The sequence below is a fragment of the Centrocercus urophasianus genome, unplaced genomic scaffold, assembly GCF_019232065.1.
Source record: "Centrocercus urophasianus isolate 14NV4802_14NV808 unplaced genomic scaffold, USGS_Curo_1.0 seq_30, whole genome shotgun sequence".
In the NCBI taxonomy this organism is placed as follows: Eukaryota; Metazoa; Chordata; class Aves; order Galliformes; family Phasianidae; genus Centrocercus; species Centrocercus urophasianus.
The window spans coordinates 4638804-4651919 of NW_024884867.1; the positions used below are offsets into that span (position 1 = coordinate 4638804).

At 43.4% G+C, this 13116-nt stretch overlaps 1 protein-coding gene across 2 annotated transcripts in view; it reads right to left on the bottom strand.

Moving 5' to 3' along the window:
• Positions 1–919: 919 nt before the first annotated feature.
• The window catches only part of DGCR2 (DiGeorge syndrome critical region gene 2), a 36985-nt gene continuing 24788 nt past the window's right edge, over positions 920–13116 (bottom strand). For both annotated transcript variants that reach the window (XM_042828698.1, XM_042828697.1), the window contains exons 5-10: positions 12939–13015; positions 10636–10812; positions 9508–9711; positions 5476–5628; positions 4568–4804; positions 920–3764 (exon numbers count right to left, since the gene is read on the bottom strand). In XM_042828698.1, coding sequence (XP_042684632.1) covers positions 3523–3764; positions 4568–4804; positions 5476–5628; positions 9508–9711; positions 10636–10812; positions 12939–13015 — 1090 coding nt within the window. In that variant the 3' untranslated portion in view covers positions 920–3522. The remainder of the gene's footprint in view (positions 3765–4567; positions 4805–5475; positions 5629–9507; positions 9712–10635; positions 10813–12938; positions 13016–13116) is intronic.

Genomic DNA, 13116 nt, shown 5'->3' on the forward strand with positions numbered 1-13116 from the left:
GGCTCAGAGTGAGACACAGCTGAACATCACACAAAGCTTTGTACATCTGACCAGCAGTTTTGCCCTCGTAGCAGAACCTCCCTGAAGCTACAGCATCCCACAGCTCACCTAGTGCAAAAACAGAGGCTGTGCATCATGGTAATGCAGACACCACCACAGCTGTGCCCACCATGGAGCAGTGAAGAGCTCAGTATGGCAGCACGGTCTGCAGCATGAGGGGATGCTGAGGAATGGCTTTGTCAGGGGCCACAATAGGACACAGAGCCCCACACGGAGCTCTGGCACCCGGCAGAGCTGATGGCAGCCAGGGACACGCAGAGAGATGGGCCCTTTGCTCATCATAAGCTGATAGGGGAATGGAACCTTATCTGCAGGGAGATCTGGGATGCACCAGGAGATAAAAACCATCAGAGAAGTGAGCAGCAGTGGGAAATCGAAGCATAAACTAAAGCCAAAGATCTCATCAATCTAATGGCAAGCAGAAGAGCAAGGTCCTCCTTCAGGCATGCTCACTGATACGTGCTCAGCCCTTACCAAGGGCAATGGAGCTCTGCCTGGGAGCCGCTGCCGCCAGGGAAGGACCTTCCCAGCTGCTGCAAGGTCCTGGAAGCTGCGCCATCCCTGCTGCAGAGGCTCCTACCTGTTGTGAAAAAAGCTACATTTAAATGGGCAAAAAATGACATTATTGCAGCATTAGCTCACCGAGAGGTAAACAAGGGCTGGACTCAGTGAGCTGCTCCATTAGAGGCGAGATATCCCTTGCTTGCAGTTGAGGTGAAGGATAGGGAAAAAAGAGAGGAAGCAGCAGCCTCTGTGCCAAAAGAGAAGTGGGAAAGGCTCAGAACTATGGGCAGTACATTACATTGGAGCTCCTGCAAAGCAGACCCACGTTTGGAACAACTACAGCCAGGAGCCGCCATGACATCACGGATTGTACCAGAGTTTATTTCAAATAAATTCACCACAGAATAAAAAGTAAAATAAAAAAAAAACCAAACACAGAACATATTCCCGCAGTGTTGAGATGTGTGAGGTAAGGTATCTGTTCACCTCCACCACAAAACACAGCTTCAGAGCCTAAACCAAGCCCAAAGGTCCTTTGTTATTGCGCTAGGATACTACGGAGGATCCGGCTTCAAAAGGAATTAGAAGCTTTCCAGTTTGCATTGCTAACAAAGTGTTTTCAGGAACAGATTGCAGTAGCACAGACTTCGCACCCTGCCCTACAGAGTGCAGCCAGCTGGAGAGAAGCATCACCCCAGGAGCAGTTAGTGCCCAGTGCCCTGCTGAGCACAGCGAGCATACAGCGTGTGTACATACAGAGATACAGCCATCCCGAAACACACACACACACACTCATACCTACAAAACTAAAGAAAAACCAGTACATACAATGTATAAAACGTATGAATGTGCTCAAAAACGCACAAAACCCGCTTTATTTTCATACTCAGAAATGCTCAATCGTTTGCACGCATGGTTCTCACTACTGCTATCCATCCGCTTCATCAGACCAGGACTGGAACTCAGAGATGGTTACAGGTCCCACGGGCTGCAGCACTGCTCCCATTCCGTGCCAGCAGCCCAGGGAAGGGGCACAGAGCAGGAGGAAGGCGTCCTGCCACGCATCCTCTGCAACTGTGGTTCGCTCTCCCACGGATTCGGGGGTGCAAGTGTCCGAATGTTGAGAAACCAGACAGGATCTCAATCGTGAAACTCACAGTTTTCTGTGCAAAAGGAGTTGAATTGTCAAGACCAATCCTCAAGTACAGTATAAGCCTATAGGCAAGACACAGAATAGAAAGTAGCAGCATATTCAATAGGGAAAAAGTCAGCTGCAATGGGAAACCACAACAGTGGGTTAGGATTTGTCATACAGGTACGATTTCTCATCATTACTAGAAAAATAATTCACATATACACCCCTGTGCAGTGTTCACTTCCTGTCCCTCTAGGCTTGTACCCTTCATAAGGCAATAGGAGAACACTCAGAGGGGCATCCTTTACAAATTCCTTACAGTTTATCTCATCTGCTGACTGCTACAGCAAGTCAAGGAGAGGCAGAGGCAAGAGGAGAACGGATGGGAGGGGTAAATTATTTGAACACTACTATCCTACTTCAATTTAAAATCACCTCTCAAGATGATTTTGCACTCACTGTCAAAATCGACAGTGCTCAACTACAGGTTTAGTGAGGGATTGAATTAATCTTGTTTTGCAGTGTATAAATTAGCTGAAAGAGTTAACCTGAGGGGAAAATTGAAGATCAGATACCAGAGTGAGGCAAACTGCTTTATCGATTTCAGTACATGAACCACATCATAAACCCCTTGTGGGACCTGGATAAACGGTGTGGGGTGTGGGAGGGAAGAAAGACAAGAGTAGGGTTGGCATTTATAGGATTAGGCTAAGAAACAAGTGTCCAATTAGAATTAAACATTACGTGGAGTGCATGTCAATCAGTGTTTTCAAATGGTATTTATGGCAACTGTAAAGAAACGAAATGGGATGGAACACACTTACATGCTAATTACAGCATGCAATGAACAATGGTCTTTTATCCAGGCCAGTCTTGTGCCACTGTCAAGGAGCTGAAGTGTTTTTCTTTGCACTTTTTGGGACTGTAATGAGCAGGGGATTCACACAGTGAAGGCAGAGCAATCAAGCAGTTACCTGCTCCCTGCTTCCTCCCCATGTACCGCCTGATACACACAAGGATTCTACCACAGGGAAGCCAGCATTACACAGACCAAATTTCATTTATGGGACAGAAATTTACCAGACAACGAGATTGTGCAGCTAACAACAACAAATAATTGTCATTGCAAATCCTGGTTTTCTGAGTACTCCTCCATAAAAAGATGAAGTCACATACAGTGTAGATCATTTATCCTCCAGTCCCATGGTGGTCTGAAACAGCAAGGCTGACCAGAACACACAAATGTTTGCAACTCTCACTTGGTGGCATGAGTTTTAGTTCCTCCATGTTCCTGCTCTGTAAAACAGAAACCCAGCTTCTTCCTCTGCAGTTCAGCCTTCTCTGTCTTTTCCGAGTGTAGCACTGAAGCAAGAGAGAAAGCAAGTGACTGAGCCATGACAGCTCCCACCCCCCTCTTCCACGGTCTGTTTCCTGGGTCCAGTGGTATCCAGCCAAATCCAAGCAGCTTTTTCTGATGTAGATTTCATTTCCTCTCAGTTTAAGAAATAAAACAAAACAAAAAAACCCCTACCCATACTTTTCCTCTCCTTAGAAGTCAAAGGAATTCTCTGCATTCTTTTCCACAGCCAATGGAAAAAAAAAAAAAAAAAAAAAAAGTAGTTATACAATCCATATTTACAGGACAAACCGATTAGTGAACAAATAACAACAGCCAAAAACGAGAGGCACAATCCTAACCTAGAACATAAAAGCAGTGTTCAAAAACAAAGTGGAGATTCCTTCTGAAGTTCCAACCACGGATTAGTGTTTGTCTGTGCAAACAGTTGCTAAAACTATTTCTGGCTGGCAGTCAGCTGACTCCTTTATACAATGGTATTGAGAGAACAGTGGCTGTGCCGGCTGCCTGTCAGAGTTTCTGCCGGTGTGTTTTCATTTAGCGCTGTGTCTGGGGGGACAAGAAAGGTGCTGCTGTCAGCAGAGTCTTCCAGCTCCACTGGAGAAGGACCAACTGAGGGAGGAAGGGAGCCCTCTGTGAGCTGTGGGGATACATCACAGTTTCCTAGTGACGGAGGACCGCTTTGCACAGTCTGAGAAAGAACTCCATCTGGAAAGGAAGAAGAAAAGCAGAATCAGAAGGTGAAGTGTTTCGTTCCAAATCACCAAGTAAATTTACTCTCTGTACTGCTGGAAGCTCCGAGTTTTTCCTGGCTTTGTATTAACACCAGATTAAAATGCCAGATCTCTATTAACAGATACGACACTGCAAAGGAGGAGAACGGTGCAGTAAAAATAAAGCAGTGATATATAAATAAGGCTGATTAGTGCGAGTATCTTACTGATCTTCTGAGATGGGCTGCTATAAATCCCAAAGTGGAAGGACTACAGTATGCTAATATCGCAGCTGCAGAACTGAAAAGCAGCGGGTGAATCATTAAAAAGTGGTATTTTTGGTCTTTTTTTTTTGGCTGTGGGTGGGGTGGAGTGGGGAGAAGGGAAGAGGCTGGATGTATTTTGTTCAAAATTTCCTGTACTTGGCATTTCTTCTGTTCTTTATACCCATCTCCAACAGACCAGAAAAGGTACCAGCATGATGGAAACGCCATCAGCCATTAAGTTAAGAATTTAAAGCTGGTAAGGTCTAAGAGCTGTGCTGCTCGAAGCATGGATTCCACTTTTAGCTTAGGTGAACTGTGTTTCCCAGGGAAAAGAAACAAACAAGCCAAATGACACTTTTAACTCATACCTCTTCTGTCATGGAAACAGGAGACAGTATTGTAAGATACCTTCCCACCACCATCACTGAAATATATTATTACAGATGGGGAAAAAATACAAAAATAAAAAAAATCACCTCCCCTGTAACCAAAAGTTAATAATAAAAGAAAAGAGAAGCTACTGCCCACATACCTGGAGTGGAACAAAGGATGCTGTCTGGATTGACAGAAGCCTCATACGGAGGAGGTGGGTCATCTGGGTGTTGAATGTCTGGATACTTGTAAGCAGTATAGGGTGGTGGTGGATCATGGAAGTGAAATGCCCCACCTTCCCCATCATCTGAAAGATGGAGTGGAGTAAGGCCAGTTCCAAAACCATCCGGACCATAATCAAAACCAGGCATTCTGCGGCCCAAGTTGAAGTGGTGCACTGTTTCAAGAGAAGAAAAAGAAAGAAAAGAGTTGATAACTGTGTTCTCTTTTTCAGGTTAAGACAGAAACACCTTTTTCCACTTTTCACAGCCAAGAAACTCACGTCTCCTGAAGACCCAGAAAGCCTAAATAAGCCATGTGGGTCAGCTCACTGCAGTTACACAGTAAGGCCCAAGGCCACCTGCTCCCAGCCTGCTTGTCCTGCACCACAGGTACACCCGAATCTAAACTCTTCCAATTAAAGAGATCATTCATACACAGAAGATCCTTCGGGTTTGGACCGCATATAAACTGAATAGTAATCTTCCATTATTGGCTTAAAAGTTACTCCAATGTGAGAAACCTGAATTAAACCACACACACACAGGCAAAGACCACGAAATTTCTCATTTTCATGTATCAACTTAATAATAACCACCAGGTGCAAGATAAGCATTGCTTTTTGTTTACATGAGAGTGGTAAAAACATGTACAAACCACAACCCACTCAGGCAGCCAGTGGCTCACACAGCTCCATTCACCTGGGTTAAGTGCTGACCAGTATTTATAACCAGACTTGTAGTGATTTTCTCCATGCTGATTTCTACCTCCTCTTCCCTTGTCATCCTGAAGCAGCTTTACACTGTGCACAGGTACAGACTGAGCCCCATTCCCAACACAGGTACTCACAATTTGCTCCAATCAAAGACTCTATGCGCTCTCTCCGCCTCTGACGCAACCGGTGGACCATGAAGAGCAACAGAGAGAGGATGAGGAAGGAGGAGATGCAGCTCACTATCAGGCGCATTCCACCAGCCATCGAGTCAAACAGACTGTTCCCATCTGTTACATGAAATATAAAAAAGCAGCCTGTTACTTATGTTCAGGATTCATTTTTCTGGATGTTCTTTTGTCGGTGACGGAGAGCAACGCAGAGTAGAGATTCATCAGCCTGATTTGACACTTCTCCACGTTTCAAAAATGGAGAAAAATGATGAATCATTAGGTGATTTATCTACTTATTGCAAGAACAACTAAAGATGTTACTCAACAAATTGCTGAAGGCTTCAAGTATCTGAAAAAGGGAAAACCAAGAGGTCAGCAGTGTTTTGTGCATGAGCTTGTCTCCCTGGCATGACTGATGGGCTTGTACTAAAGAAAACAGCAACCCTGGAAGTTAGGGGAAAGGCCTGAAAACTGGCACATCTACACTGCATTTTTATGCAACTTCAGAGCACTTGAACTTCTGTCTTTCATAAAACAAGATCTCTAAACATTCTCATTATCACCAAGATGTAGTCATTCAAATTGCATGTCTCGTAGGTAGCATGCTTATCAAAATTAAATGATGGGAACTAAAAATACCTTCAGAAGATGAATCAACACATAGCAATCTTTCAAAAAGTCAAGAGACTAAGATGAACAGGAAATAGATACTTTCCTAAAATCACAGAAAACAAGTGACAGGACACGAAACAGATCCACAAGCAGATCTACAAACAGATCCACAAACAGATCCACACCCCAGCTAAACAGCTCCACACTGGGAAAGCTGCTGCTAGCAAATTATCACTGATCTGTCACTGCCAGGCATGGGAGAGATTTCACAATTCACCTAATCACACTTAAGTAGCCCTCTAGTGCACAAGCACTCTGCACAAAGACAATAGACAAAAATGACTGCACTGAGCTCTTGGCACAGTTTCCTGTTACAGAGCTCAGAACAAGAAGCACACCGAGGCTGGATGTGGCTCAGCAGCTGCACACCCCAGCCATTGGGATTATACAGAAACACGACCTGCAGCAGGGATGAGCTCTGCCCCCAGCCACTGAAGGGCCAGGTCCCAGTCCTCCTCCTTTCCTGCATCCAGCACAGCTGCAGGAGCTCTCTCTACAGTACTTCTCTTCCTACTGACAGCAGCGATGCTCTATCAAAGACTGTTTACAAAAGAGCACTCAAACCCTCACAAAACCTGTAACTACTGATTTGCTACAAATGCTAGCAAAAGAAAAATCCACCATATTTACACACTGTTAGAAGTACAAGGCTTAATAGGTTAGTATTTATCACCTGACACATCCTTGGCCCCTGCTACCTCACTTATAGCACACTACGCATGAAACACCAACACAACACCCTCTCAAACCTGGCTGTGCCACACAGAAACCTCTATGCAGTCAAATTTTTTAGCAGCTCCCACTGCCAGGGCTTCAGATGATGCCATCACACACCAGCAGCAACCAATCAACACACCATCCCCAACAGCACAGACCTGAGGTTGTTTCTCATTCATTATACGGCAGTGCTGACTTTGTGAGCACCGTAAGTTAGTTCCAACAGCTGCCTTACATGAATTCACTTTGGTAAAACATACATGCAGTGAAACATGATGTGATTTTTTGGTTACAAAGCCTCGCACTGCCCCTCCAGGCCAGCTGAAACTGCAAATCCTGCACCTTCTGGGGAGTCCAGGCTTCTTCTACACCGCTCACAGCCTCTGACAGCTCCCACCCCTCAACCTGTTTGTCTGGATAAGCTATTGTCAAATGAAGTCCTAGATGAAACTGAAAAAAAAGAGACAAGACCCAGTTTGCACAGAACAAGACAAGTCATCACTGAGATTTTCAACCTACATACACAGAAATAGATTATTCCATGAAGGCTGTCTCACACTCAGGACAGTAGCAGCATCCAGTAACCGTGCCAGTTTAATCCTAGAGAAGTTTCTGCACCAGCAGCTCCTGCAAATACTTTGCTTCTTTTAATACTATTTCACAAGTGAAAGTCCCAGGTTTGTACAAACAAGAGCCTCACATCCAAGAAGAGGCAATGAACTTCAATTTCAGCATCAGCACACAAAAGGTTTTCCCGTGCTACTTATCTCCAACTAAATGAGAAGCATCTTTCAAGACAGCACAGCTGGGATTACTCAGCTCACTCCTACCACTGAAATATTCCCCTACTACCAAGTACTTGAGTAACATTCCTTGCCCACTTGTAATCGCCGCTCACCCACTCACACAGCAAGAGCTGATTACCTGCCAACTCAACAGCAAGATTTATTTCCCCCCAGTCTCTCCTTGGGTGATTAATTCACTTACTGTTGATTAGTAAAACAGCTTTCTTTCCTCTGTACCAAAGCTTAGAGAAGATATATGTAAGAACTGGACAAAGACAAATACATGCTGACTAAAGAAAGTAATTCATTAATTTCTGTCAGCTGCAATAGTCATTGATAAACATCCAGAAAGAAAACTGAGATGCTTCATTTCAAAATTTCAGTCCTTATCATCAGTTGAAGTAAATTTATTACGAAGGAAGTCAGACAACTGCTTGATGATGCTTCACTCAAAAACTGAGTTACTAAAAAAAATAAACCAACACAAAAACCCAACACTTCAGAGCATAATGAAGCAGTCTTATTTAGCATCAGCATAGGAAGAAGAGCTTAAGGATCAGAAAGGATGTGGCAAAATACACTCTTCCAATCAGTATTCATGAAATAATTAAGAGCCACAGCACAAGCAGGGATTAAAGAACACGGCACTAGGTTATCCCAGGTCATCTTATCCTGTCTGTTGGGTGATGCTCTGCTGACACTGATCCTGAAGGCAGGGGAAAAAAAAAGTGAAGGCAATCTTAATTCTGCTGATAAGAGTGGGAGGAAGACTTCTGCTTTTTCCTCACTCTTTCCTCAACCAACTTGCAACACTAGTTAGGAACATCTGTTAAACTCAGCCCTCAGAATGGATGTAAATGACAGCAAGGAGGGGCCAGTGGCCTTTAATCATCAACTTGTGCAGATTTGACACAGAAAAGAACAAATGTAAATTTGGATGCCAATAAGCACCCCTTTTTTGTAATGACTGAAACAGCAGCTAGTGATGGAAAGACTTGACCTGCGTCTCCCATGATGGAAGGATCTGAACAATAGTTTCTTAAGGGACTCAGATAAAAAGAGGTTCTTTTAGAATACCAGGGAGTCATAGTGGCTGAGGTTGGAAGGGACCTCTGGAGATCATCTAGCCCAAGCCCCTGCTGAAGCAGCCTGAGTTGGAGCAGGCTGCTCAGGACTGTGCCCATCAGGGCTTTGAATAACCTCCCACACATGACGACTCCACAAGCAATGTTCCAGGGTTTGGCTACTTTCACAATAAGTGCTAAATAAGACAAATTCCTTTCTGCGAGTTTCTTTTCACAAAAGTGACACCCCAAAACCTACACCCCCAAAGGGCAACTGACAGCAGTATTCCTCGAATGAGAAGCTACAGTGAGATGCCAAATCCTTTAAGTAAGGTTGCATGTCTGATGATTAATGTAATTTACAAATTGTGCTGCTTATGTGAATCCTGCATTCAAACTTCCACACATATAAATGCTCGTTTCTGGAAAAAGACACTTAATTAGAGCCCAAGAGAAAAGGCTTTTCCTTTCATGACAGCTAACTATCATGAACAACCAAGAAGCTCCACTAGAAATCCACACTACTGTCAACCTCCATAGAGAAGACAAGCTCTTCCTGAAGTAGCATCAAGGATGACTGATTATTTTCTGGCAGGAGAGTGAAGTTTTTCGTATCCTATGATTTGGGATCTTTCCACAGATGGGGATGGTACTCAGCAGCGTGGAGGCACTGGAAAGATGTATAATATCAAAGCTGTACCCAAAGGCAACCAAGATGAGAAGGAATTTCACTTGATAAAACTCCAGCAAAGCCTTACCTGGGTCTAAACACGTAAATTTGCAGCACTCTTTAGGATCTTTGCGATACTGCTGACATCCCTGCGGCCGCTCACACAAAGCAGCCACACACATTTCTGGTTCACCATTGTGACACGTGCAGCTCAAGCAGGGATCATCCCCTTTCGGAGTAAAATAGTAGCCTTCGTCAACAATGTTGTCCTTGATATCAACACACGTCTGGCCTAGAACAGAAATGCACATCAGTACCCACAACAACACCTGTCTGGCCTAGAAAAGAAATGCACATCAATAGCCAAGTGTCTGTGAGCCTGCCAGAGGTCCAGTTTGATCTATTACAAAACATGACTCGTAAACATAAGCAGATCATCAGTTAAAAGCCAAACTTTGGCATTTAAAACAACTTTTAAAAGAGTGGGGAAGATAAATGGATTGTGTGGAGATGTGAGGGGATGATTTACTGCTCAAAATGGACAAAGTGAATGCTAAGTATTTAATGGAATTGACACGCCTTCAGGTGTCCTCTTCAGGACACACAGAAAAGCAGGCAGTCTGAGAAGGACAAGCTGCAATGCCATGTTTCCTGCAACTCCCTCCCAGCCTTCTGCTACCTAAAACAGCTGAATCTTCTCTGGACCAAATCTGCAGGACACTCTCAACAGGTCAGGTCTAAAAAGGAAGCCAGGCAAAATTAACTCCCCTGCCTGCACCTTCATCCCTGCACAGCAAGGAAGTTCAGATGGCTTTAGCCCACAGACTTAACAGGGAGGTACCAAAGCCAGAGAGAAACGACACAGGCTGCTCTGGGATCCTATAACCTGAAGCAACTGGAAGTTGCTACATTCAAAAATACACCATAAATATGTGTTTATTCATTTTTAGGTGATGCTGATAATTTAAGAGTGATATTTACTAATAAAAAAAAAAGCATATTCTAGCTGCTTAACAGTAACTTTTTAACAAAAAACTACACCGTGGCTGACAACTACCCATTATGATGCCTCTATCTCAAATAAAATGTCACTTTTTTTTCCCTCCATTTCAATTTACTGGGCAACAGGCAGAAAAGATAACTAACATTTCTCCATATTTGTTATATGCATATTTAAGGACACAAGACAGTTTACACTAAACTAAAACCAACTTACTTCTTTTGCAGAGGAATGATGATTTCTCATAGCAGTTTTCAGCATACCAGCTGTGTAAACCATGGTGCCGAAGGGTAGGAAAATGGAAACACTGAAGCTGGGCACAAAGAACGTTTTCATTTTCAGACATAGCCGTACCAAAGATAGGGTCAGGGGGTAAAAATACTTCCGAAGAGCCTAGAACAAGATGCATTGGTATGAGCAGCCTGGGGGTAAGCAAAGCTTCAGAAAGGCTCTGTAATGTCACTCCTTTCATGCACACCAACGCTCTACAGGGCTACTGTCCCCAGCTTCAGCTTCCATTAGCAGCACTCCTCCGGGGAAAGGTAAAGAGCGGGGAGGGAAGGGGTGACTCACACAGAAGAGGCTGCAGTTTTCAAGGAGCCATGCAATTCTGCAATGATGTTCTGTTATCTCTACAAATGCTTCTCTCCAGAGTCCCATGGGGTTTGCCTGCCAGTTTGGATCTTCTAAGGGGAAACTGTGCAGGGACCAGTACACCTGAAGGTCTGCAAAACGCTCATGGAGCAAGAACCCACACCAACCCTGAACACATACCCTGTGCTGCTCATTCAGAGTGCAGTGCTGAACACAGCTAAACAAAACACAGCTGTGATGCTGCTGCCACTGCATAGAGGTATGTGCTGCCGGGTGCTTCCAACCCATGCAACTGTTAAAAGGCTGCACTGAGATGTGTTCAAAAGAGTGGGGACTTAGCATGAAGTTATTTCTCCCACACCAGGGCATGAGAAATGTTGTAAGGGCATTGTACAGCTTGAAAAATTTAGCTTCTGACCAGTGTCTCACTGTTAGGTTAACTAGTTACTTACTTCTAAATCAATTGGTACTCAAAGTTGTGGAGCTTCATGTCAGACCAAGAGACAGTTGTGAGAATTGGTCTATGTGGTCTTCAGAAGCCTCCTTTCCAAATCTGTGTGCTTAAACATTGACTTCAGCTCCTGCAGTCGCTCAGTTAGGCAGTCATGTTATGTGATGGCCTTTTTCAATATTTAGTCAGATGACTTTTAATGCAATTGGGCTCCCCCATAATTTTTTTGAGGGTTTAAGTTCCATATTTCCCAAGAGTGGATAAAAGTTTTCAAGCTACAGAACCCTAAATCACTTTTGAAACAGATATTAGGAATTCACTGCCTTTCTACAAGTCCAAGTCAAGAGAACTTAAGTAAAACCTTTCAGAATCTACTGAAAACTACTACTATGCTATATTTCATATATGTATTATTTTAGTAAATGACTTGCAAGCAAAAGACTAAATGGCACTGAGGATTTAAATTTATATAATGCATCAAGTTAAATACCACTTGTAATACAAACAGATATCATGATTTTCTATAATTTGTGTCACCCTGGTTACAAACATTTGGTCAGCAGATGGCAGTGCAGTCAACGTTCTGAAGAGCAAAGGAAGGTCCTTTTAAGGAGAACCAGTTTTCTTCTAGGAATTCATAGGCAAAGCCTACCTGTATAAGCAGTTTTGTCCAGACTAGGCAACACAAACCCTTTAGAGAAAAAGCTGGAACCTCCCCTCGCCATCCCTCTGATGTTGAGAGGCACCTTTATGTGCTTTACTTGAAGGAACAAACAAAAATGTTCCTGCCTGCACAAGAAGGAGCAGTTTCCTCTGAATATTCAATCAAATCCTTTTAGGTAAATGGCAAGAGAAATCAATACTTTTGTGTACGGCAGCACAGTGAAACAGCATCACCTCTGGAAAGCTACGCAGGGTTCAACTACTCCTCGTGCGTCAAAAGTCGTATTTATCTAACTGCTCTCCAGAATTCTGCTCACAATTATGTACTGTACATAATGGAAAGCTATTCACGCAGATATTCCATTAGTGGAAGTTGTGTATGAGAAGGAAACTACTCTGATCAGTCTTCAAACGCTATACTGGAGTTCACAGTGCTGATGCTTCAAATACTGTTTTTTCATTTTCCATTTCCCTTGACCTGTATCAGCACAGCAGTTGGGCATGCAATTCTGCACACGAGAGTTCATAGGACGACTTTGAGATAGATAAACTAATCACTTATCTGAACTAATTAAAAATAAAAGGCATAAAAACATATATTTGCATCTGCAGCAGAGAGGACTGCTGCTTTTGCAACCGAATAAGGTCAGCCAGTATTAACCACTTCTGTTTTGATACTGTAAAGCAAAGCAGCTCCCCTACAGCATTTCAACACCATCAGTAAAAGATGATGTCGTTCCTGCAGAAAATATCCATGCTTTAATATAGCTTCCATGAACCATTCAGCTCAGTAACAATTGTAGAGGCCTACCTTTGTAAGCTACTTCCCAGTGACCTTCCAGAGAGTGATTTCGGTTGGTGATTACATACTGATATCCAACCCAGAACCTACAAAAAATATTAAATTCTATTCTAAACATACAAGCCAAAAAACATACTGAGAAATTCAGAAACACTACACGGAACCTAATGATACCTTCATAATTAAA